Consider the following 27,184-nt stretch of genomic DNA (forward strand, 5'->3'; position numbering starts at 1 on the left):
CAGGTCACCGAGTTAAAATTGCCATCGGGACCCGACATGCATATACTAAAGGGGATCCCGCAGGCGTTGGGTGGTTGTCCTTGCCGTCTGCTCAGCAGAGGAAGTTAAATGGCAGAAAGTCAGCTCCCAGCGGCTCCAGGGCAAGTAAGTGACCTGGACAATTTTAACTGCCCACCTGCAATGGTCCCCTTAAGCTGCGCGGTTGTGTCTCTGGACCTCCCACGCAGCTGACTCGCCGGCTTTTCAATGGGTCATGCAGCCCCTTAAAAGGGCCGCGCACCCAGATAAAAAAAATTAACGGCAACATTTCCCAGCCGCCCAGTTTCGGCCGACTCGGCAGGGTTAAAATTGCTCCGTTTGCTCTGAGAATAGTACTGAAAAATGACTCTTGAGTGAGAGCTTCAATTTACTCGCTGCATCTGAAAAGTAAAATCCCAGCAATCTTTTGTATGAGTGATGTATTTTGCATCCACTCAATAGTCGTGTTAATCCTTTAACCAGTCTACAGAGAAACGCAGCACAATAGTATAATTTCCATTTTGAGCACTGACTGTTCCTTGTGGCTTTTAAAATTGACACCTGTTTTCCATTGTATAACACATGGGCAGACAAACGATTTTCTGTGAGCTGAACTTTCTACAGTAATTAAAGGTATCTGCACAACAACAATTTGTGAATGTAGAAAAGCTGTTGCAGTCTGTAAATTGTTGGCAGACCTGTCCATCAGCCCCCGTGAAATTGTGTTCGCAGTCTGCTAATTCTGTTTTAAGCAGCAACCTTTCCTTGAATTAGCAGTGGGGTTGGGGATTTAATCTGAACATTTTCCTTGGTTATCTGCTGACTAATGAGGCAATTAGAGTGCGTTTGTTGACTAGTTACAATTCTGTATCAGTGACTAGTGACAGTGTTGATGTGCCATATCGTGACATAACAATAAGTGATGTGATAAAGCCCTTGTTTCGTTGTCACTCTCGCACCTGCAGATTGACGCCCTGGTGATGGCGCACACTTGTGTCAGCCAACAACTTGTGTGACAGATTTTGTTTGGTATTAAACTCACCACATGGACTGCAGCGGTTCAAGAAGGCGGCTCACCACCACCTTCTCGAGGGCAATTAGGGATGGGCAATAAATGCTGGCCTCGACAGCGACGCCCACATCCCTGGAATGAATAATAAAAAAAACTTTCTGCCTTTACAGGGAGCAAAGAAAGTCATCGCTCCATCTCATCCCACTGCATGTATCTCTGTTCAGTTGAGTTACATGGCACAGATCTCAGAGGAGTTTGCTTGCCCTCTCAGCTGGAGCAGTATATGCAAAAAGAAAAAGTACTCAAGTGGATCGGACTCAATAAAAAGAGGTGCAAATCGAGTACGCAAACCAAAGAAACAGGCATGTGATGGCAAATAACACATGGTGATTCTATATCATGGGTTTCAGTTCCCGATATTTTTGAAATTTTACATGAACTTATTTTCATTGGGAACAGGTGTTGCAATAGCAACAAAAAGATACTCTTGTAACCTCATATTAGAACACAGGAGCATGTGATGTTAGGTTATACCTCCCAGCACTACTTCAAACCCTGTGATATAAGTAAACTGCGCAGAAATGGAGTTAAACACAGGAGACTTCCATAGACATTAAATTGCAGTATGATAATCCTAATCTTATTGAAGTGCTTATTAAAATTGTAAGACCAGCTTTTAAAACAGATTTCTGCCAGCAGTTTAGCTTCTAAAATTCTTTGATAATGACAGTAAATTATATACATTCACTCTATTAGTTTAATGTATGACTAGACTAAATATATACGTAGAATAAGAATAACAACTTTCCAGCGAACTGATTGTTCTCAGGTAGTGGAAGCAATGTTGCACAGCTGGAAGCACTTAATGGATTTGAACAGATTAGTGGAATTCTTATTCAAAGAACAGATATTGCAATATTAAGGAACTGGGCTTAAAACTGAACTGTGATGGACCACAATACAGTAATGTCCTAAACAGTTCTTATTCTCCCTACTTACCAATAGCAAATGGAAGCATAACATGAAATAGATATTTCAATATTGAGAAATGTGGGGAAATTAGAATAGAGCAGCTCTCGTGCCGTGTCAGCTGCTATGACTATCCTTTTCCAGTGGACAGCAATTCATGTGCAGACTACAGAGCATTACTGCAGCCACTGGGAGCAGCCGCTCTGTTCTCAACAAGTGGGTTGGATACACAATTGGATTGTTGTATCATTTTTGGCACGTACAACAATTGAGTTAGACCTTGAGATCACAAGCTGAACACGGGATTGTTCCTGGCAGCACACAAAAATCTCTTTAAAAAAATAGACTTGCATTTATATAGCGCCTTTCACGACACTAGGACGTCCCAAAGCGCTTTACAGCCAATGAAGAACTTTTGAAGTGTAGTCACTGTTGTAATGTATGCAAATACAACAGCCAATTTGGGCACAGCAAGATCCCACAAACAGCAATAAGATAAATGACCGGTTAATTTTGGTGTTGTTCGTCACGGGATAAATGTTGGCCAGCACACCAGAAGAACTCCCCTGCTCTTCTTCAAATAGTGCCATGGGATCTTTTAAATCCACCTGAAGAGGCCTCCGTTTAACATTTTATTCAAAAGCTGACAGCTCGGACAGTGCAGCATTTTCTCAGTCCTGCACTGAAGTGTCAGTCTAGATTAGGTGCTCAATTCCTGGAGAGGGGCTTGACTTCACAACCTCTTGATTTAGAAGAGAGAGCACCATCACTAAGCCAAGCTGACATTTAAAGACAATTAAAGTTAGAAGAACTACAAAGAAAATCAAGTTTATTTTATTCAAGTTGTTTGACCACTTGAAAGCGAAAGCGATATATGAAAGGCTGGAAAATACAATTAATGAAAATATCATGCCCTACCATTTCAACACATAACAAACAGCATGAAATAAGGAAAGAATTGACTAGCAACTTTCACTGAAACTTGCACTGTTAAACCTGTTTTGTGCATCAGTTTCGACAGTACATATCACATTGCAATCCTTTAAAAATTCAGCCAATTTCCAAACTCTGATCTCCTGAGATGAATAATCATTGCAACCAAATGCTTTATAAATTGTTTTGCAGTCTGGCATTCTGTTGTTTGACTGATTCGATGCCCTGTGCAGATGAGCAAAGCAGATGAAAGCTGGAATGCCAATAGTGGCAGTGTGTTTCATCTGTGGTTATAAACCTTACTCATGTAGCAAGCCCAACATCCATAATGTTAGAGCACTGAGCTTTAACAGGAATTCAAATCCAAGTCCCTGCTTATATTTGCACTTGAACTTTACTGTAAGAGGGAAACCTTTTGGAGTTACAGACTGGCTGAATTCCATTAGTTCATTTTTGTGAGGGATATTGAGGATGGGATAAACTCCCATACTGCACAAACACAGGACTCCAAATAGTCTATGTGATGAGAGCCACTCATAGCTCCAGATCACAATATCTCACGCTTCTGCCTCAGAATTACAATTTCATGGCTAGCTCTGGTAATTCCCAGTGTTTCCCTTGCTTTTTTTTGTACTGTAGTGAGAGGAGAGAATGCCGTGGAACAGTACAAGTGGAAGAAAGGACAAGGGGCTAATTGAGATAACGAGAGAAAAAGATGAAGTTCACACCACTTAGCTATTGCAAAGGGTGCAGTGTTACATTGCAGTGCCATGACACTAGAAGTAACAACTATATTTTCACTACTTGCTTGCATTGTTGTGAAGCTGAAGAAGACACACTCATGGTTCTTAAATGGATTCACAGAGCACTATTTCGGCCTCCCACTGCTAGTGTGATTGTTAATGATAGAAAACAGCTGAGAAGAGTTAGCTCTTTTCAGTTATTAAAGTGCGAATGCTGTTACAGCAGGCATTGGAGTTTGTTTCAACTGCAGCAGCTTATCTGTTTTTGGCGGGGGACTTTGTACCAGTAGCTTTTATACTACATCAGATGCCCATCCTTCCTGGTGCAAGCCCACTTCTTCCAGGTGATAGGTGATGGGCTGAAAGTGCTTCTCCCTTCAGAAAACAAAACTCAGTTGCTCTCTAAAAAAAAATCTGTGACTCTATGAGTAGCCAGAGCAGCAGTAACAGGACATCTCCTGTGACCCTTGTGATGGACACATCTCATCACTTTTAACAAAAAAAAACTGCAAATGCTGGAAATCCTAAATAAATAACAAAATTCTGGAAATACACCTGAAAAGTTAACCTTCCTTTTCGCTTTACAAATTCTGACAGACCCGTTGCGTACTTCTAACATTTTCAGTTGCTGCTTTTAGCCCTGTTTATGTTTTCATTGTTATGACACCTCAGGCGTGTGGCTGACTCGCAACTGAAAACTTCACACCTGGAATTTGCTCGCTGTTGACAGCTCTGGTCAAACGTGCCTCTATGTAGTCTGACTTAGAAGTGGAATTGAAAGATTTGTAGAGATGTCTCTGGGCTGCATCGTCCTGCTCTCCAGACCCAGGTAGATGGAAGGAGTGAACAACAAAGACATGCCTTTAGTTTGCATTAATATATGTAACATGGTAGCACACTGTAAACCACAGAGAGATGTTTCAGAACAAGTGGGCTGAATGGTAATCAATAATTATACATGTATTCAACAATGCACTTCTGATTCTAATGAGCAAACATTGTGGACCAATGTTTGTATGAACCACAATAGCCTGCAAACATCTACATCAGCATAGCCACTGCTGCCTCCTACTGCAGCACAGCTGGCATCTGTCTCTAAATTGTCCATTTAATGTTCACCTACTGGTGTAGAGAAATTTGAACTACTCTTCAACCTGACTGGTAAATTCAGTCCACACCCCATAATTTCATTTCTCTCTCTTCCTAGTGTCACTGAAGGAATCTGTACATTTTCTTTGGTGTACTCAGTGGCCTAAAACACCTTTAGACATTTGCACGGCAGACTCTAGTATACAGAATGAACTGCAAAGGATAAAGAACTTCAATGACATTTTAAAAACTAATCTCTTTTACTCAATTGCCATGTCAGTTTGGTTGATTTGGCAGTCTGAAAAGTCAGAAGGTTGTGAGTTTGAGCCCCACCACAATGTTTGAGGAGGTAATCTAAGACGATACACTTGCAGGGCTGAGGGCGTGCTGTATTGTTGGATGAGACGTTAAATCGAGGACTTGTCTGCCTGTTCAGATGGACATAAAAGAGTCCATGGCACTACTTCAAGAAGAGCGGGGACTTCTCCTAGCGTCCTGGCCCAACATTTCTCCCTCCAAAGCACCACCAAAAAACATTTTAACTGGTTATTCATCTCATTTGCCATATGTGGGACTTTGCTGTGTGCAGATTGGTTGCTGCATTTACCTGCATAACAATGGTGACTACACTTTTAAAAGAATTTCATTAGATGTGAAATGCTTTGGGACCTGTTAAGACACTATATAAATGCAAGTTCTTTCTTCCTTACCCATGGCTGTATCCATCGATGTACATAGCCACACACAAATTGTACTGACAGGCAAAAAAAAAATACTGAATCAGGTCAATGTACAAAGATATAAAGCAAGAAACTATGGTTTATTTTTTATAATTGGTTCAACCATATAATTTGAGTTATGAAGGAGGGATATAAAAATCACATCCCACTATCCCTTTGTTTGTTGCAGGTGACGGGACTATCTCCATTGATATCAGTGAAGCTCTGTGACAGCCCAGTTGCAAATGCCATCTCAGTTCTATAAGTCCTGAAGATCACTGGAAAGAGCTACAGCAAGGAGATGATACAGCATGGACTAAGAAGAGGAGGTGATACTTCATGGACTGAGAAGAGGAGGTGATACTTCATGGACTGAGAAGAGGAGGTGATACTTCATGGACTGAGAAGAGGAGGTGATACTTCATGGACTGAGAAGAGGAGGTGATACTTCATGGACTGAGAAGGGGAGGTGATACTTCATGGACTGAGAAGGGGAGGTGATACTTCATGGACTGAGAAGGGGAGGTGATACTTCATGGACTGAGAAGGGGAGGTGATACTTCATGGGCTGAGAAGAGGAGGTGATACTTCATGGACTGAGAAGGGGAGGTGATACTTCATGGACTGAGAAGGGGAGGTGATACTTCATGGACTGAGAAGGGGAGGTGATACTTCATGGACTGAGAAGGGGAGGTGATACTTCATGGGCTAAGAAGGGGAGGTGATACTTCATGGACTAAGAAGGGGAGGTGATACTTCATGGACTAAGAAGGGGAGGTGATACTTCATGGACTGAGAAGAGGAGGTGATACTTCATGGACTGAGAAGGGGAGGTGATACTTCATGGACTGAGAAGGGGAGGTGATACTTCATGGACTGAGAAGGGGAGGTGATACTTCATGGGCTAAGAAGGGGAGGTGATACTTCATGGACTAAGAAGGGGAGGTGATACTTCATGGACTGAGAAGGGGAGGTGATACTTCATGGGCTAAGAAGGGGAGGTGATACTTCATGGACTGAGAAGGGGAGGTGATACTTCATGGACTGAGAAGGGGAGGTGATACTTCATGGACTGAGAAGGGGAGGTGATACTTCATGGACTGAGAAGAGGAGGTGATACTTCATGGACTGAGAAGGGGAGGTGATACTTCATGGACTGAGAAGGGGAGGTGATACTTCATGGACTGAGAAGAGGAGGTGATACTTCATGGACTGAGAAGAGGAGGTGATACTTCATGGACTGAGAAGGGGAGGTGATACTTCATGGACTGAGAAGGGGAGGTGATACTTCATGGACTGAGAAGGGGAGGTGATACTTCATGGACTGAGAAGGGGAGGTGATACTTCATGGACTGAGAAGGGGAGGTGATACTTCATGGACTGAGAAGGGGAGGTGATACTTCATGGACTGAGAAGGGGAGGTGATACTTCATGGACTGAGAAGGGGAGGTGATACTTCATGGACTGAGAAGAGGAGGTGATACTTCATGGACTGAGAAGGGGAGGTGATACTTCATGGACTGAGAAGGGGAGGTGATACTTCATGGACTGAGAAGGGGAGGTGATACTTCATGGACTGAGAAGAGGAGGTGATACTTCATGGACTGAGAAGGGGAGGTGATACTTCATGGACTGAGAAGAGGAGGTGATACTTCATGGACTGAGAAGGGGAGGTGATGCTTCATGGACTGAGAAGGGGAGGTGATACTTCATGGACTGAGAAGGGGAGGTGATGCTTCATGGACTGAGAAGGGGAGGTGATGCTTCATGGACTGAGAAGGGGAGGTGATACTTCATGGACTGAGAAGGGGAGGTGATACTTCATGGACTGAGAAGGGGAGGTGATACTTCATGGACTGAGAAGGGGAGGTGATACTTCATGGACTGAGAAGGGGAGGTGATACTTCATGGACTGAGAAGGGGTGGTGATACTTCATGGACTGAGAAGGGGAGGTGATACTTCATGGACTGAGAAGGGGAGGTGATACTTCATGGGCTGAGAAGGGGAGGTGATACTTCATGGGCTGAGAAGGGGAGGTGATACTTCATGGGCTGAGAAGGGGAGGTGATACTTCATGGGCTGAGAAGGGGAGGTGATACTTCATGGGCTGAGAAGGGGAGGTGATACTTCATGGACTGAGAAGGGGTGGTGATACTTCATGGACTGAGAAGGGGAGGTGATACTTCATGGACTGAGAAGGGGTGGTGATACTTCATGGGCTGAGAAGGGGAGGTGATACTGCAGGCATCTGCTGGGAGAGGGAATCTGAAGCAAAATACTTTGATGAATTTTTTTTCCTGAAATAGGATTTTGCATTAACTACCTTACCAGCACTCAAATGGTTCCAAAGATGACTCCACAGACAGCAGAGTGCACATCTCTTTAAACTCACAAGTCCCATCACTAGTGATACAAACATTGTAATTGTTCAGCCTATTAACATAACATCACTAAATTTCACTGTTTAAGGTCTTGTCAAAGGGGTTGGGCCATTCACCCCTACTGTGAAATTCTTCACTAATACTTTGACTAAAAAGTAGGAGAGGAATGTAGATGCTGACATAACATTGCTAACATACATGAAGGTAGACTGCTATAACACTGGACTCCCATATAGAGCTAAATTTGTCAGCAAACTTTGTCAGATTGCATGAACATCACAGCATTTGAAACTCTCGGATGAAATGTTAACTTCTGGCAAACTTTATATAATCTCTTTATATCTGAGAATTTGGGACGTTTTTAGAATATCTTCAGATAAATTTCACTGATACCAGGGAAAAAAATGGGAAATCTTAATAATCGACATTGAAGGAAGTTTCAGACAAAGGCTGACTAATATGTTTTTCTTTTCTAAACCCTTATATGCTTTTAAGACACAGAATTAGGCCTCATTTTCACCTTTTCATAAATGTACATTAGGGGCTTCTGCAAGAAAGTTTACTCTTACCGGGCCTGGTTGCTGATTAGATGAGTCACAGGCAAGTGAGACCAGATCCTTGAGAGGGTCCGGTGGATTGAGATGTGGTGGGAACCGGATCGTTGTGTGAGGGAAGTAGCCTGAAGCACTCTGGGGAAGGATGGAGGTTGTTGGAAAATGCAAAGATGAAGAGGCATGGGGACTTCTTGATGCAAGACCTGCAAATGCAGAAAATAACAGATTTTGCTTCAAACCATTTGAGGGTATAAAGAACAGGTATCAGATCTTACATTTACTCATATTTTGGGTATTGAAAATGCAAGGGGTTTACTTTTTCGCTCACACTTGTATTGTTCTTGGCACTAGCACCCCACCAAAACACTGCATTTTTGCTATGACGAACGATCCCTACCTCCCATTAGCACAAGTCACCATTTTTAATGAGTCATAGAGTCGTAATGGCACAGAAGGAGGCCATTCGGCCCATCGAGTCCACGCCGGCTCTTTGTAGAGCAATCCAGTCAGTCCCGTTCCCCGCACTATCCCCATAGCCCTGCAAGTTTATTTCCCTCAAGTGCCTATCCATTCTCCTCTTGAAAATATTGAGTGTCTCCGCTTCCACCACTTCCATCGGCAGCGAATTCCAGGTCCTCACCACTCGCTGCATAAAAAAGTTTTCCCTCACAGCCCCCCTGTATCTCTTGCCCAAAACCTTAAATCTGTGTCCCCTAGTCCTTGTACCATCAACTAGAGGGAACAGCCTTTCCCCATCTAGCCTATCCAAACCCGTCATAATCTTGTACACCTCTATCAAATCACCCCTCAACCTCCTTTGCTCTAATGAAAACAAATCCAGCTTCTCCAACCTGTCCTTGTAGCTAAGATCCCCCATCCCTGGAACCATTCTGGTAAACCTCCTCTGCACCCTCTCAAGGGCCTTCACATCTCTTCACATCCTTCCTAAAGTGTGGTGTCCAGAACTGGACGCAATACTCCAGTTGTGGCCTAACCAGCGCTTTATTAAGGTTCAGCATAACTTCTCTACTTTTGTACTCAATACTTCTATTTATGAAGCCCAAGATCCCATACGCTTTGTTAACCACTCTCTCAATATGTCCTGCCACCTTCAGGGGCCTATGCACATTAACTCCTAGGTCCCTCTATCCCTAATGAGATGTTAACCATTTTTTTTTAATTTGCTGAATATGAGAGCTAGACAGAGTAGCTTCTTCACTAGGTACTTGCACCATGCTCCATTTTTGTGAATCATATACAATAACTGCATCTGAACTCCTGTCTCAATAGAAAACGGGAGCCTTTACAACAAGACATTTAGATATTGTTTTTAAATAACTTATTTACAATCCTGCTTTCCACACAGTACAGCCCCTATCAACCTTGGAAACTCACTGTGACAGCGCATGGAAAAACAAGTGCTTGTTTCAAGATACAGTGCACCTTCGTACTGGTAAGTACAATATCCATTGCATCAGTGATGACGTTGGCAGCACATTTGCACTTCCATCAATGGGGAAGAAATATCTTTGTGTTGGCACAGGCAGTGGAGCATCAATGAATCAAAAGGAACATCAATTTTTATTCAAAACAAAATTACTTTGAATTATACACACATAGTTTACTCAGTTCAGTATTCCTGAATTACACGACAACAATAACAACAAATATAGCGCCTTTAATGTAGTAAAATGTCCCATGGTGCTTCACAGGAGTATTATAAGACAAAAAAAGTGACACCGAGCCACATAAGGAGAAATTAGGGCAGGTGACCAAAAGCTTGGTCAAAGAGGTAGGTTTTAAGGAGCGTCTTAAAGGAGGAAAGAGAGGTAGAGAGGCGGAGAGGTTTAGGCAGGGAATTCCAGAGCTTAGGGGCTAGGCAACAGAAGGCACGGCCACCAATGGTTGAGTGATTATAATCAGGGATGCTCAACACAATTGGAGACAATTGGCGTAAGGTGACCTGGAGCCAAGTGTCTGATATGGGCTGTGAAAGGGTGAATAGGATGCATAAATCCCTTAATCAAGAAAATGCATCAAGCATAATCTTTAAGAAGTAAAATTTTCTCTGAATTTTCTTAAACTGCTCAATGGACAAACAAATACACATCATGTTACATAATTACAACTAGAAGGATACTTAGAGTGCAACAAGATCTCTTTTTAAATATTCCCACATTTCTTTTATTTTTCCTCAAAATTTAAACTTTCCCTTCAATTAATTTTTAGATTTATGTGCCCAATACCATAACCAAATCTCAGTCAATGGAAAGGAAAATTGGGTGGGGTGTACAACGGGCTGCCGATGCACTATCGCCCATGTTGCACGATAGCCCAAGGCAAATTTTACCCCAAGGATTGCATAACTGTTGAAATATATTTAAACCAAGTAACTTGTTTGATGTTTTGCACAGTGCCTGGAGCAATGGGCACTGGAAACTCTACCAGAATGTGACTGTGTTTCCAGTTCCCTTCCTAATAATCCTCTTAAGCATATGATTGACCTTTCACAAGTTTTCACACATGCACAAGAATAAAGAACTGAAAGCATGCTGTAGTACAAAGACTAATTAGGCTTGAGAAATGTTCTTTTATATTTACAACAACAGGATAATCAAGGCACCTTATGCAGCCTAAAATACTGCAGCTTGTGAATAACAAATGTGTTAAACAAACCCATTTGTATCAATAGTAAATCAGTATTCACACGGCAAGGCCAGTTTTATACTTTTGCTAGTCTTGGATTGATTCTAGCAGGCCAGCATCCATGGGTCGGCTTGCTGCATTTACACTGATCATTCCGACTCTGCGCCTGGTAGCTTTGTGGAAAGCTTTACCCCAGAATAAGAAAAATGAATTTGGCATTGTAAACAAAGGGAACCGACACGCGGACCAGAATCCAAACAAAAGAAGCAGCTGTATAAGAGCAGTTTTAGAGTTTGGCATTTAAATATTTATTTTATGTATGGGCTAGGGAACTATACACTTAAAAGAAAAATAAGCCATTATTTTTAACAGGCCCGTAAATAAGCCTGTTAAAGCATATCAATTCAGATCTTTCTGGCTTTAGGCTTCATTGCTAAAGGAATTCAAACTTCAATACCCAAGCAGTGTGGTGTGACTTTGTGCTGGTAAGTCATGATATTAAAATTGAAACGGTGATGGGGGGTAAATGTGACATTGGATCAGATCATCAGGGTTCGCAAGAGAGTAGGGCAAAATTATCTTCAGAAATAGAATTTTCAGTATCGAGCTTAAATATAAAATGGTCTGTTAGTTTAGTACGTGGTAGCTTTTAACTTGCAGTGAGCAGAGCAGCAACAATTATATTCATCGTATCCCCTCTTTTAGGTTGATTTATAAATTTATATATAAATATTAAAGAGTACACTAGCACCAAATGTTCGCCTTAACTGTCAGCAGCAAGGTGCGCGTGACATAATGGACTGGTTATTTATTTCAGAGTATGAGAATCCTAGTCTACAATTAACGGTAAATCCCAGGACTCGCTAAATAGCTCAGTGGATAAAGGTACCACTGGGTACTGCCTCACACAGACTAGGGAAGTCCAAGGCTGAGTGGTGCGACAGTTTGCTGCTGTGTCTCTGGGAAAGGGAAGGGGGAAAATGCGGGGGGGGGGGGGGGGGGGTTCTGCTTCTGATCACTATCTAGTAACCCCTACTGGAAAGTGTATTTGTGTGTGCATGGCAGGTGGAAGGAGAACAGGATTGGGCTGGAGTTCTTACTACAGCATTATTAGAGTCCAGCCAATTAGGAATGCAGGACACTTACCACATGGGTGCCATTACTATCACTACTTCCTGGGGGCAACCAAAGAAAATGGCTGCTACAGACATTAGAATACTAGGGGCTAAAAATTGAGTAGCGCCCCAATTGAGGCGCTAACTTCGCCAGGGTGCTAAAAGTAGCGTCCCAGAAAAATTAGCACCCCCGCGCTGGAAATTGAGTAGTTGCGCCCCAAGAGGGAAGCGGGGCACTACTGGAAGCGCCCCGCCTCCCTCTTGGGGCGCTGCGAGTGAATATCGTGACACTATGTGCCGTAGCGCCACACGCTGCGGCAAGTTGCACCGCACTATTGCAGGCCTTCCTCCCCTTCTTAAAGGGGAGGGGCCTTGTGTAGCGCAACCTGGGGCCCAGCTGGGCCCCCGGGGATCAGGAGTGCAGGCAAAAGAGCCCGGAACCCAAGAGAAGTGCCGGGCTCTTGGAGCGCAGCCGGCACTCCGCGGGGTGGGGGGTTCAGGAGGCCGGGGACGGGAGCGCAGGCAGGTGCTGGCAGGCAGCCAGCAACAAAAATGGCCGCCCCACACCTCGCCTTTAAATTGCGCCTCCCCGGCCGCAGGTACGCACCCCTGACCCTGTCGGACTTAGCGTCTGACGGTAAATCGGGGGCACTCCCGAAGATCGTGGCCGGGGCGTGAGCGGGGCGCTGCGCACACCAATGATGTCATCGCCAGCAGCGCAGTGCCGCAGGGCGCTACCGGTTAGCGCCACCACTAACCTCCCGCTGAATTTTGCGGTAGGTGTGGGCAGTGCCGCGCCCGGGCGCTAGTTGGTTTGCGCCCCACTTAGCGCCCTCTTAAGGCGCTAACAGGTGGCGCTACCAACTGAATTTTTCCCCCTATAACTTTATTACAGGAGAGAAAAAGTAAAGAATTGGGAGTGTCCATGGATTTATTTCCAGTAAATCATGGAGGAAATCATGGCCATAATGTACAAAAGGTGCTCAAGTAGTCCACTGCAAATATTTGTCAGTAGACCAATAATTTTATACATTTATTCCCTCTGCAGGCATTTTGGAAAAGTGGGCTAGGTGGGGATTGGCTTAATCGAAAATTTTACAGTTACACAAAATGAAGCATATGGCAGCCAATAAATAATAAATTGTAAGACTGGGCCCTTTGCTTTCAAGAGCCTATATTTCCGACAGTAACTTTAGCAGCGCTGTTTTCTTACCGCTGTGCACAGCGATCACGGGACGGTGGTGCTGTGTGAAGCTACTCAATCGTGAAGACGAGTCCTGTGGAGACGGGCTGTTAAATGGAGATTTGTCCATCTCAGTCTTCTTCACTGTAGGGGAGATACCTAACAGGAAATACAAGCAGCACAGGTGTCAATACCTCACATTCACTCAATCCTTTTTTCTCTCGCGTTCACCTCTGCTGGTAAAGCATAAAGAAAATTCACAGCGTTTCAGGATTATCTACAGCAGCAGCTGCAAAATGGGACGTTAGGTAGTGAATAATTACAACAGATTAATCCAGTTCATGAATAGAGGGCGGGGGGGGGGCGTCTTCCTTGGGCATGTTTGTTAACATTAGGAACCTGGAAAGAAGCAATTAGAAAGCCAATAATGAATTTCCCTTCAGTTTGCAAAATGTGCAGAGGATTTTGTTCACAAGATAAAAGCTTGTTCATTTGTAATGTTGAATATGCCGAAGTACAATTAAGGAAGTACCTGAAGTGTTTCATTTGGACTATTCTTTAATTGTAAACTTGTTACCTATTAAATTTTGCCCTGCAAAATAATTTGCAGTCTTCAACTCCAATGATTATTCTAATTGCTTCCCAAATGCCAGAGTAATTTATTAATCTCAGGATGTCACTGTTTTGAGAATAGTCAAGGCATCTTCACACGGAGTGATGCCAAGGAGTGCAATTTTTACTTTGCTCCAATCACCAACTAAAAGACGCCCTTTGAAAATGAAGGCTGGGATTCTTGTTTTAAATAAATTGTGCTTTCCTTTCAACTGCTCGCAGGAAAGTGACGATCTACCCTGTGCACCTACATTTCAAAACCCAAATTGAACCTAGATTCAGAACAGATCTAGCAGCTCAAAACTGGGCATCCATGAGATGCTGTGGGCCATCAGCAGCTGCAGAATTGTATTCCACCACAATCTGTAACCTCATGGCTCGGCATATCCCTCTCTCTACCATTACCATCAAGCCACACGACCAACCCTGGTTAAATAAGGAGTGTAGAGGAGCATGCCGGGAGCAGCACCAGGCGTTCCTAAAAATGAGGTGCCAACCTGGCAAAGCTGCAACACCGGACTACAAGCATGCTAAAAAGCGGAAGCAGCATGCTATAGACAGAGCTAAGCGATCCCACAATCAACAGATCAGATCAAAGCTCAGCAGTCCTGCCACATCCAGTCGTGAATGGTGGTGGACCATTAAACAACTAACGGGAGGAGGAGGCTCCATGAATATCCCCATCCTCAATGATGGTGGAGCCCAGCACGTGAGTGCAAATGACAAGGCTGAAGCGTTTGCAACCATCTTCAGTCAGAAGTGCCGAGTGGGTGATCCATATTGGCCTCCTCCTGAGGTCCCCACCATCACAGAAGCCAGTCTTCAGCCATTCGATTCACTCCACGTGATATCAATAAACAGCGTACTGGATAAAGCAAAGGCTATGGGCCCTGACAACATCCCGTCTATCGTGCTGAAGACTTTGGGCAAAAAATTGAGTTGCGCCCCCTTTGGAGCGCTAACTTCGCTACTTTTAGCGCCCCGGAAAAATTAGCACCCCCACAACCGAAATTGAGTGGTAGTGCCCCAAGAGGGAAGCGGGGCGCTACTGGAAGCGCCGCGCCTCCCTCTTGAGGTGCTGCGAGGGAATGTCACGATGCTACGTGTCACGGTATTGCAGGCCTTCCTCCCCTTCTTGAAGAGGAGAGGCTTTGCGCAGCATGACCCGGGGCCCAGCTAGGCCTCTGGGGATTGGGAGTGCTGGCAAAAGAGCCCGGCCCTCAAGAGAATCACAGAATCACAGAAACCCCACAGTGCAGATAGAGGCCATTTCGGCCCATCGAGCCTGCACCGACACATATCCCACCCGATCCCCGTAACCCCATGTATTTAATCCCCCTAACACTAAGGGTCAATTTTTTATCATAGCCAATCAACCTAACCCGCACATCTTTGGACTGTGGGAGGAAACCGGAGCACCCGGAGGAAACCCACGCAAACACGGGGAGAATGTGCAAACTCCACACAGACAGTCGCCCAAGGCCGGATTCGAACCCGGGTCCCTGGTGCTGTGAGGCAACAGTGCTAACCACTATGCCACCATGCTGGGTTCATGGAGCACAGCCGGCACTCTGTGGGAGGGCGGGTAAGGAGGCTGAGGACGGCAGCGGAGGCAGATGGCCAGCAACAAAAATGGCCGCCCGGCGCCTTGCCTTTAAATAGCGCCGCCCCAGCCGCAGGTAGGCCCCCCCGACCCCGTCAGACATAGCGTCTGGCGGTAAATCAGGGGGCGCTACTGAAGATCGCGGCCGGGGTGCGAGCGGGGCACTAGCAGTTAGCGCCGCCGCTAACCTCTCGCTGAGTTTCAAGCTCGACACCATCCAGGACAAAGTAGCCCGCTTGATTGGCACCCCATCTACCACCTTAAACATTCACTCCCTCCACCACCGGCGCACCGTGGCTGCAGTGTGTGCCATCTACAAGATGCACTGCAGCAACTCGCCAAGGCTTCTTCGGCAGCACCTCCCAAACCCGCGACCTCTTCCACCTAGAAGGACAAGGGCAGCAGACGCATGGGAACACCACCATCTCCAAGTTCCCCTCCAAGTCACACATCATCCTGACTTAGAAATATATCGCCGATCCTTCATCGTCGCTGGGTCAAAATCCTGGGACTCCTTACCTAACAGCACTATGGGAGTACCTTCACCACACGGACTGCAGCGGTTCAAGAAAGCGGTTCACCACCACCTTCTCAAGGGCAATTAGGGATGGGCAATAAATGCTGGCCTTGCCAGCGACGCCCACATCCCATAAACAAATTTAAAAAAAAGTCTCATTCAATTTCCCCCCCACCCGCCCCGATGGATTTTGATAGTTAGGCCTGTGGTGTGCCAAATTAAAATATCTGCCCATTCCCCACAATTATTGTGTGCGGACATTTTAGATTTAGGAAAACCCAGGTCTAAGTGCACGCATGAGAGGTTTCTCAGTTTCTCCAGTAGACAAATGAACATTAGAAATAGCTGTTGTCCACAATGGCAAATGAGCTTATCCACTCGCCCTCTACAGCTTGTCCAAACAGTCATTTGGAAGAGGGATTGTTGCCTGCGGAGATGTCGTCTATTTTGTGCACAGATCCCATTAATAAGTCAACCATGCATAATGTTAACTTCAGAATTTAAACCACCTCATTATAAGTGTACAATGCAGACAAGATCAACATCTGAGACTGGGAATTGGATCACACCTGAATCAGGACATGATCTAGGTGCAGCACACCTGTAAAACGCAGTGCGATCCAATTTCTATGTTTTAATTTCTACGTACAGCCATTGCAGTACTCCTATTCACATTCATTTTTCCATGTGTGGTTGCATCCATGGAGTGTCAAAGTATGTCAGCAAGTTGATTCAAGGCCAACAGCTACTTACAATAAATATGCTTCTCTTTCTACATTGTGGAACATCAACAGATGACTGATAATGTCTACAGTCTTCCAATCACACTTACATTTTCTCTCTACATCAGCTTTCACAGCTTGAGTAGACTATTCCACTATAAAGAAGCACTGGGAATTTCCTTCGGGGTTCTCCCACTTGGCGGCCGTAACTTTGGTGGAAGATCAGTGGAAACGCTATCCAAGCGTTGTATCCGAGTTACAACAGCCGATTGGGAGACCAGCCCCCAGGAAATTCCTGGCAATAATCTTTTGGGCATCCAAGATCACAAGGAATGAGAGACGGTGATTCTGGTTGTGTAGCTGTGTGCTTTACAATGAGAGACGGTGATTCTGGTTGTGTAGCTGTGTGCTTTACAATGAGAGACGGTGATTCTGGTTGTGTAGCTGTGTGCTTTAAAATGAGAGACAGTGATTCTGGTTGTGTAGCTGTGTGCTTTACAATGAGAGACGGTGATTCTGATTGTGTAGCTGTGTGTTTTACAATGAGAGACGGTGATTCTGGTTGTGTAGCTGTGTGCTTTACAATGAGAGACGGTGATTCTGGTTGTGTAGCTGTGTGCTTTACAATGAGAGACGGTGATTCTGGTTGTGTAGCTGTGTGCTTTACAATGAGAGACGGTGATTCTGGTTGTGTAGCTGTGTGCTTTACAATGAGAAAATAGGTAGTTGTGGTGGATCTGTTTTTGGAATGCCATCTGAGCACTGTTCTGTTTGTGTGAGGTATAGCCCCAGTAAATGGCATTAACTGTGTTCAGTTATCATAGAATTACATTGAACATACAGCACAGAAACAGACCTTTCGGCCCAACTGGTCCATGCCGGTGTTTATGCTCCACACGAGCCTCCTCTCTCCCTACTTCATCTGACCCCCATCAGCATAACCTTCTTATCCTTGTATCCTTGCTGCAACACAAGGTGCTGAATGTCACCATCAGTCTATGCTGACTTTCAATCGACTAAAGAATAGATTGTAGGTTTCTTCTGTTTTAATGAAACTCAGGGGACCACTATAACCTTCAGGATTTACCGTGAGAACTTCTGAGTGGTCTGTCCTTATTAATGAAAGTGTTCATGATTTGTTAATTTGGTATACTGAAGGAAGAAAGAATTTGCATTTTATTAGCACCTTTCACATCTTCAGGATGTCCCAAAGTGCTTAACAATCAAGTAATTACCTTTGAAGTGTAGTCACCATTGTTATGTAGGTAAATACAGCAACCAATTTGCACATAGCAAGGTCCCTTATACAGCAATGAGATGAATGATCAACTCATTGGCTTTGGTGGTGTTCGTTGAGGGATAAATGTTGGCCAGGACACAGAGACTCTCCTACTCATCTTCAAAGAGTGTCATGGGATCTTTTACGTCCAGCTGAACAGGCACCTCCAACAATGCAACACTCCTTTGGTGCTGCATCAACATGTCAGACTAGGTTAGGTCCCTGGAGTGGGTCTAGAACCTACAGCCTTCGCGCTTAGCAGTAAAAGTGTTATCGCTGAGCCAAGTATCCACAAATATTGTGCCAATCTGTAAATGGTGTCTTCAACACTACCATCCATTCAGTTATCTTTATTCTGTTTTCAAGGATGCAATAGCCAGCCCGAACAGCAAAATATAACTTGGAACCAGAGATGTTAACTTGCTATATTTAGCAGATTCTGAGCTTTGTATCACAATCTATCTGCCATATTTTCTCTCAGATTCAGTGCAATATACCTCAATTCTCTGCCAATGATCTATTCTTTTAATGCTATTAAACCTGGGCATGAACACAAGTAAATTTGAAACATGTAACATGCAGGGCTAGATTTTGCTCTTGTTGCAGAGTAGCGGCGACTTGGGACTTCCACCCAGTACTGTAACCTCACCGTAACCCTGGTCCACTTTCCTGGGTCTGGGCTCATTTTCCGTACAGGCCGAGATCCGTGTATGATTGCCATACAAAGAGTGAGCCCGCCGATGTCCATGCGGTAAATTCTGGCGACACCACCACAGGCGGCCATGGATTTAAGGGGGGCGGGGGGAGAGTTCTGAATGACAATTTATTTCAGGCCACAGCCCTGCCGGAAGTCTAAAATGGTTAGTGATTAGGGCTGTTAGAGAGGGAGTGGAGCCCACTACTGGGCTTTCTCTCTCCATGCAGTGACTTAGAGGGCTTACTGCCACTACCCCAGGGACTAACATCTTCCCTGGCGTACCCTTGGGTTGGCAGAGACAACAGTAGCAAGAAATAAGGCAGCTTGCTGGGCCCCACTGGCATTTACATGCAGTGGGAAAGGTGGCTGGTGGCTGGCCAGAGAGGGGAGGGAAATAGAGGTCAGGGTGGGAACATAATGGTGGGCCTCACTGCCTGATTTTGACCCATTTCCTGCTGCTAACCCACCTAAGTATAGTGGAGGAAAATTTAGCCCTTAACGTTGTATATTTCAAAGCTCCCGTCACATATGCATGGATTTAATAAGGTTAAAAGAATGGAGCCAAGACAAGATTCACCAAAACCAAGTAAGACTGCAATAAAAGTACCTAAATATAGAAGTTGACATTTCTGCAGAACTGCATATAAACCATTGCTACTAGTATCTTTTCAAAGAATAATTCATGTTATGAATGAATTATGACAAAATGTTCCCTACATTAGCAACATAAAAGATGCAAAGTAAATCTGGCTGTTCAGCAGGCACAAATCCTGTTTACATTTTTAACATTGTGGACTCCTGTATATTCAATATAAGGGCGACAAAACAGACACAGGCAGCGACTGCCCCACTGGGGAGGATATTCGTACGTCTGCCTTTAATGGTCATGAAGTTGGTGAAGCAGCCGCACCAACTGCCCAAAGCCGGCATCAGGAGGCCCGAACATTTTTCAGGTTTGGGGCTCTTTTAGACGTAGCCAGTGAGCTGGAGGCAGGTTGGGCCTGGGAGGGAGGGAGGAGCCGCTCGATCCTGGAGGGAGTCAAGCACAGGCCCGGCAGCGGGCATCTTATTTTTGGAGGAGTTGCCCCACAAAAATCTTTTGGGCCTTTTTTTGAGCTGCCACCTGCAGTCTCTTTAAGGACAGCTGCTTAGGCTGTTCCCACCCGAAATAGGCGGATGTGCTGTTCACCCACTTACAGGCCCACCTGAAAATTGCATCAGGTGACCTCCCACCCCGACCAATCTTCCATTACAACTTTCCATTTTTCAGGTGAAGAACAGGTGGCCGGCAATTGAAAACCATCCACATTAGTCTTATTCCCATCCCATGTAAAATAATGGAATTAATTATCAGAAGTAAACTCGAGGAGCATATGAATAACAATAACCTAGCATGGATTCAGAAGCAGAGGATCCTGCCTGACCAACCTTCTCGACACCTCTGAGGAAGTGACAATTCATATAAGCCCTATAACATAGAATACCCCAACTTCCAAAAGTGCCACATGCGAGGCTATTAACCAAACTCAAAGTTGTGGGATTCAGCGGAAGTCCTGGGAATGGATAAAAAACTGGTTGAAGGGGTGAAAACAATGAGTACTGGTTAGAGGAGTTGGAGTAGGAGGAAGTACTGAGTAGGGCATCCTAGGGCTTGGTCCTGGGATCACTACTGTTTAAAATTTATAGGAATAAAGTCTGGATTCAGAAACTTAACACAAAGTGGTAAAATTTGTAGATGATACCAAACTAGGAGGGGAGGTGGAATTGGAAGTGGCAGCTCACAAATTGCTTAATGAGCTGGACAAAATATGTAAATGAACAGAACAATGGCAGATAAAATATAATGCAGACAATACTGTATATACACAGGAAGGAAAAACAGATGATTCCATGAATGGTGTTGAAATAGCTAAGAATGAAGCTGAAAGAGACATAGGAGTCTTACTAGACTCATTACTAAACATGTGCAACTGATGCAGAGCAGCAATCAAAAATGCTAATAAGATGTTGAACTACATGGCCACAATAATAGATTGTAAATCAAAAGAGGTAATGATGAAACTGTATAGTACTCTGGTCAGACTGTACTTTGAATTCTGCATCCAGTTCCTATGCCAAGAAACAAGAAAGGCATCTAAGCACAGGAGGCAGTGCGACTAAGAGGAATGAAGCTGTTCCTGAGTATCAGGGATCTGAGGCACGAGCTAAAACTGGAAAGAAAGAGGGGGGAGGGAGTACTTTTCACCTTCGCCATCTGGATCGGCTAAGATCAAGCGTAGTCACACCCCAGTAATGGGGTGGTGATGGTCCCCTCCAGCTATGGGGCGGTGTAAAAGGAAAAAAAAACCTTAATTAAGGGGCGAAAAAAAATCCAAAAAAAATCTGGGCAGTAATTTGGCAGTGAAGACCACCCGCCCATTGTACGACTTGCACGATTTGCATCACATTGAAATCAAAGACATGAAAATCAGGGGGGCTTTACAATGGGCGAGCGATTCACTCTGCCAGATTACTGCCCAGGCAGTGAAGGTGAAAATAACTCTCGTGGACTTTTCAGCCCTTTGCAATTTTCCAGGTACACAAAATTAAAACAGGATAAAGCAGAGAGTAAGAAATACAAGTGCAAATAGAATGGAGATTCATGGATTGCAGCCAGTACTCACAAATCTCATATATCCCTTGGGCAATTGTTTGAACACGCATGTGTTACATGGTATAATGCTCCTATCATTATAAAAATGTATATCCTCCAAACTACCAAGAACATTGCTGCTGGAGATCTGGCAGTATATTTAAAAAGACGTTTGTTTAAAATTCGTCACAAGGAAGCAACTCCTGCTACTCCACCAGAGCTGTCATTGCAAACGTAGCATCCAACTTTACAATCCATCTTGCTTGCCAGGCAATGAATGTTACAGTGACAAAAGTTATAGGCTTACTATCATTTCTACCATCTTAATCTAGAGACAGGATATAAATTTCAAAGAATGGCCTGGCTGGGTTAAAGTGCACTTGTGCAATTATTTCTTTTAAAAGGATAAATAACAAATAATTTTATAAAATACCCTCCAGAGGAAAGACGGCATGTTACAATCTGCATCTGAAAGCCTGCAACATTCTCAAAGCAGTCAGATGGCGGAATGAATCTTACCGTTGAACTCAAAGGGATCTACAAATATGAGGCACTGCTACACTCCTGAAGATACATTCTTCCTACCTGTATTATATAATATTAGCTGGAGTGCCCGGCGGTGCCGGTGCAAAGTCTGCCCCTGTGCCTTGTTGATTGACATTGCGGGGAAGGAGAGAGAGAGAGAGAGGGAAGGAGGGAGTGACAAGGAGAGAGAGAGAGAAGGAGAGAGAGAGAGGGAAGGAGAGACAGAGAGAGAGAGGGAAGGAGAGAGAGACAGAGAAGGAGAGAGAGAGACAGAGAGGGAAGGAGAGAGAGAGAGAGAGGGAAGGAGAGAGAGAGAGAGAGGGGGAAGGAGAGAGGGAAGGAGAGAGAGACAGAGAGAGGGAAGGAGAGACAGAGAGAGAGAGGGAAGGAGAGAGAGACAGAGAGAGAGAGGGAAGGAGAGAGACAGAGAGGGAAGGAGAGAGAGAGAGAGAGAGAGGGAAGGAGAGAGAGAGAGAGAGAGAGAGAGAGAGAGAGAGGGAAGGAGAGAGAGACAGAGAGAGGGAAGGAGAGAGAGAGAGGCCCGGAGTCCCTGTGCGCGGAGTAGCGCCTGAGGCACGGCCCGAGTCACCCCAGCTGAGCTCGCGCTTGAGGGCCGGCCCGAGTCGTCCAAGCTGAGCTCCCGCTCCGGACCGCCGCCCAACGTCAATAACAAACACCGTCCTCACCTGTCACGATTAGCCACAGCTTGCTTTTCGCTGGGCAGGGAGGAAGGAGGGAATGGCGCCTGATGGCCGTGAGGGTGTACTCCCGCTTCGGGAGAGAGAGAGAGAGGGGGGGAAGGAGAGAGAGCGAGAGAGAGGGGGAAGGAGAGAGAGAGAAATTCCTGAATCAATACTAATGAATGAACAATTTCCTCACCTCCATTACCATTTTTTTAGCTTCAGGCCCGGCCGGTCTTTAATGGCCGCCACTCACCTCACTAACGGCAGTTTGAAGGATTAGGCCCCGCCCACAAACACCATGAAACGCCCCCCGTGATGCAGCGCGCAGATTGGTCAACCATCACGTCACTCAACGCTAATGAGCAGTAGGATTGGTCAACCGCTAATGAGCGGATTTTTTCCGTTTTTTGTCTACTGTCCGAACAATTTTTGTCTGACCAAAAAGTAAATATGCCTATGACACTCCCCTAATCATAAGCTTTCTTTTGATATAACATATGTGTAGGTACGCTCTATAACTTTTGAGTGAAGCCCGGACATTCACACAGACAGACACATAGACAGACAGACACACAGACAGACAGACACACAGACAGACAGACACACAGACAGACAGACACCACGATCCTTTTATATATTTAGATATAAAAGACGAAACTTTTACTTGGGTTGACCCTGTAAACATATATTTACACAACATGGTGGAACAAAGGAGTTTCGTAGTGTGCAGTGGTATTGATTTGGCCCCATTCCACCCACAGCAATGGGCCACACAAATCTTACTACACCAATAATTGGAGCTACAAAGCAAGCTTCATGGTTTCCAGCCCACTAAGCAGTTTTAGAGGCAGGAGATCATGAACAGTACTTAGCCCACAATCTTGGGCTTTTAACCATATACATTAAGGTATTTAAATATCTTTCAGTTCTATATTAAAATCTTTAATGTACAAGAGACGCTATGTCGCAATCACAAAACTTATTTAGATAAAGCTTTACTAAATTTGGTGTCCTTGTTCATGATTGCAGCATTTAAACAACAAATATCGGAAGATCTGTTATAAAGAGATATCTTAAAGAGCTTCTGGAATAAATCTCATAAATCTGTAAGCCGGCCAGTCGGCTAAGTACTGTTCATGATCTCCTGCCTCTGAAACTGCTTAGTGGGCTGCAAACCATGATGCTTGCTTTGTAGCTCCAATTATTGGTGCAGTAAGCGAGACCTCCTGTGAAAGTAACTCAGGGCGAGCAACAGCAAGTGAAACAGACAGAAGCGCAAATTGTTGATGTGACCAGCAGCATTTATAACAAGGGCTCTCAGCTATTAAAATGACTGGGACGGAGGGGGGGGGTGGGGTGGAAATCGTAAGCTGTACTGTGCTGACATATATATGGATATACACAGCAGTCATGTTCTGCGAATGTAAAGGAAAGCCCTAGGCAACAAGAGCCACTCTATGAGACACAGCTTTCCTAACTAAACCAAAGTTTGTCTTTTATATATCACATATATATGGCTTCATCGGCAGCCCTTGCTGGTTGGGGAGACACAACTTTTAGCAACCAAATGATTTTGATAAAATCAAAACAAGGCCAAACAAAAATGAATCAAATGATATTATCCTTAATAAAAAGTTGTATAAATAGAATGCACATGTAATAAGAGAAAAACACAGACAAAAAAACGAGTTTTAAACCTGAACAGCTGCTGAGGAGCCATTAATAATGACTGCAGCTTGTGGTGGTTTACAAGAGATATCCATCATGTAATGCCAAGTCTAACAGCCTGCAGAGGTTGTGAGCTATCAAGCCTGATGCCACTCAGTAGGGTACTTCATTGTAAATTACTGTTCACCGAGAGTCTTGTTTGATTTGTTTAATTGTAAATCTGCAACAAAAAGGCCACAATTTGAAATATGGGCATAATGTGTGCATGTAACACACCCATCTGGGTCTCCTTGTGTGCAAATGAAATGTCAGATGGCTTGGATACTCCCAGTACTGTACAGACAGCAAGAACTGTCATACTAATGCTCCTCAGTTGCATACTAAAACTGTAGTAAATTTGAATTCCACCTGATCACTGGTGGCATAATTTTTGTACCATACTGCTGTGGAGGGGCAGGGACAAGAAATTAATCTGATGCCAGAGAATTTTGAGCAAATCCATGGGCAACACCTCAATAACACAATGCCATTATTCACATAAATTTAACAAAAAGTAGGTACTAACAGTGTCCCGAAGCCCCTTGGGTCGGAGCGATCATAATATGATAGAATTCTTCATTAAGATGGAGTGAAGTAGTTGACTCAGAGATTAGGGTCCTGAATTTAAATAAAGGAAACTATGATGGTCTGAGGCGCGAGTTGGGTAGGATTGATTGGGGAATGTCACTCAAAGGGTTAATGGTGGATAGGCAATGTCAAACATTCAAAGACCGCATGGATGAACTACAGAATTTGTTCATCCCTGTTTGGCATAAAAATTAAAAAAAAGGTGACTCAACCGTGGCTAACAAGGGAAATTAGGGATAGCATAAGATCCAAGGAGAGGACATATAAATTGGTCAGAAAAAGCAGTAAACCTGAGGGTTGGGAACAGTTTAGGATTCAACAAAGGAGGACAAAGGGATTAATTAAGAGGAGGAAAATAGAATATAAGAGTAAGCTTGCATGGAAAATAAAAACTGACTGTAAAGGCTTCTATAGATATGTAAAGAGAAAAAGATTGGTGAAGTCAAGCGTAAGTCCCTTGCAGTCAGAATCAGGGGAATTTATAATGGGGAACAAAGAAATGTTCGACCAATTAAATACATATTTTGGTTTTGTCTTCACAAAGGAGGATACAAATAACCTCCCAGAGATGTCGGGGAACATAGGGTCTGATGAAAGGGAGGAACTGAAAGAAATCAGTATTTGTAGAGAAATGGTGTTAGGGAAATTGACGGGATTGAAGGCCGATAAATCTCCAGGACCTGATAATCTACATCCCAGGGTACTTAAGGAAGTGGCCCTAGAAATAGTAGATGCATTGCTGATCATCTTCCAACATTCGATGGAATCTGGAACAGTACCCATGGATTGGAGGGTAGCTAATGTTACCCCACTATTCAAAAAAGGTGGTAGAGAGAAAATGGGGAATTACAGATCGGTAAGCCTGACATCGGTAGTGGGGAAAATGCTAGAGTCCATTATAAAAGATGTAATAGCAGAGCACTTGGAAAACAGTGACAGGATCGGACAAAGTCGCCATGGATTTACAAAAGGTAAATCGTGCTTGACTAATCTACTGGAATTTTTTGAGGATGTAACTGGTAAAATAGATAAGGGAGAACCAGTGGATGTGGTGTATTTGGACTTTCAAAAGGCTTTCGATAAGGTCCCGCATAAGAGATTAGCGTGTAAAGTTAAGGCACATGGGATTGGGGGCAAGGTATTGACTTGGATAGAGAACTGGTTGGCAGGCAGAAAGCAAAGAGTTGGAATAAACGAGTCTTTTTCCGAGTGGCAGGCAGTGACTAGTGGGGTACCGCAGGGATTGGTGCTAGGACCCCAGCTATTCACAATATATATTAATGATCTAGACAAGGGAACTAGATGTAATATCTCGAAGTTTGCAGATGAAACAAAGCTGGGTGGGCGTGTGTGCTGTGAGGAGGATGCCAAGAAACTCCAGGGTGATTTGGACAGGTTGGGTGATTGGGCAGAAGCATGGCAGATGCAATATAACATGGATAAATGCAAGGTTATCCACTTTGGTGTCAAAAACAGGAAGGCAGATTATTATCTGAATGGCAATAGATTGGGAGAAGGGGAAGTGCAACGAGACCTGGGTGTCCTTGTGCACCAGTCGCTGAAGGTAAGCATGCAGGTGCAGCAAGCGGTTAAGGCGGCAAATGGTATGTTGGCCTTCGTAGCGAAAGGGTTTGAGTACAGGAACAAGGATGTCTTGCTGCAGTTGTACAGGGCCTTGGTGAGACCACATCTTGAGTATTGTGTGCAGTTTTGGTCGCCTTATCTGAGGAAGGATGTTCTTGCCATGGAAGGAGTTCAGCGAAGATTCACCAGGCTGATACCTGGGAAGGCAGGAATGACGTATGAGGAGAGATTGGGTCGATTGGGCTTATACTCGCTGGAGTTTAGAAGAATGAGAGGGGATCTCATTGAAACTTATAAAATTCTGACAGGACTGGACAGACTAGATGCAGGAAGGATGTTCCCGCTCGTCGGGGAGTCCAGAACCAGGGGTCACAGTCTAAGTATAAGGGGTAAGCCATTTAGGACAGAAATGAGGAGGAATTTCTTCATCCAGAGAGTGGTGAACCTGTGGAATTCTCTACCACAGAAGGCAGTAGAGGCCAATTCATTAGATATATTCAAGAAGGAGTTGGATATATTTCTTAAGGCTAAAGGGATCAAGGGATATGGGAGAAAGCAGGGACAGGCTACTGAATTTGGATGATCAGCCATGATCGCATTGAATGGCGGAGCAGGCTCGAGGTGCCGAATGGCCTACTCCTGCTCCTATCTTCTATGTTTCTATAACCTCAG

The 27,184-nt window shown here is 44.4% G+C and overlaps 1 protein-coding gene across 4 annotated transcripts in view; it reads right to left on the reverse strand.

The window, feature by feature from the left end:
* The window catches only part of nfic (nuclear factor I/C), a 482,744-nt gene that overhangs the window by 148,773 nt on the left and 306,787 nt on the right, over positions 1-27,184 (reverse strand). For all 4 annotated transcript variants that reach the window (XR_015080544.1, XR_015080545.1, XM_086004725.1 and 1 more), the window contains 2 exons: positions 13,394-13,522; positions 8,435-8,622 (listed from right to left, as the gene is read on the reverse strand). Coding sequence is in view for 2 of the 4 variants with exons in the window: in XM_086004725.1 (XP_085860851.1) it covers positions 8,435-8,622; positions 13,394-13,522 (317 nt within the window). In the remaining 2 variants the exon portion in view is untranslated. The remainder of the gene's footprint in view (positions 1-8,434; positions 8,623-13,393; positions 13,523-27,184) is intronic.

This window comes from Somniosus microcephalus, chromosome 13, assembly GCF_052327205.1.
Source record: "Somniosus microcephalus isolate GS21.2 chromosome 13, FLI_Smic_1.0, whole genome shotgun sequence".
NCBI classification, from domain to species: domain Eukaryota; kingdom Metazoa; phylum Chordata; class Chondrichthyes; order Squaliformes; family Somniosidae; genus Somniosus; species Somniosus microcephalus.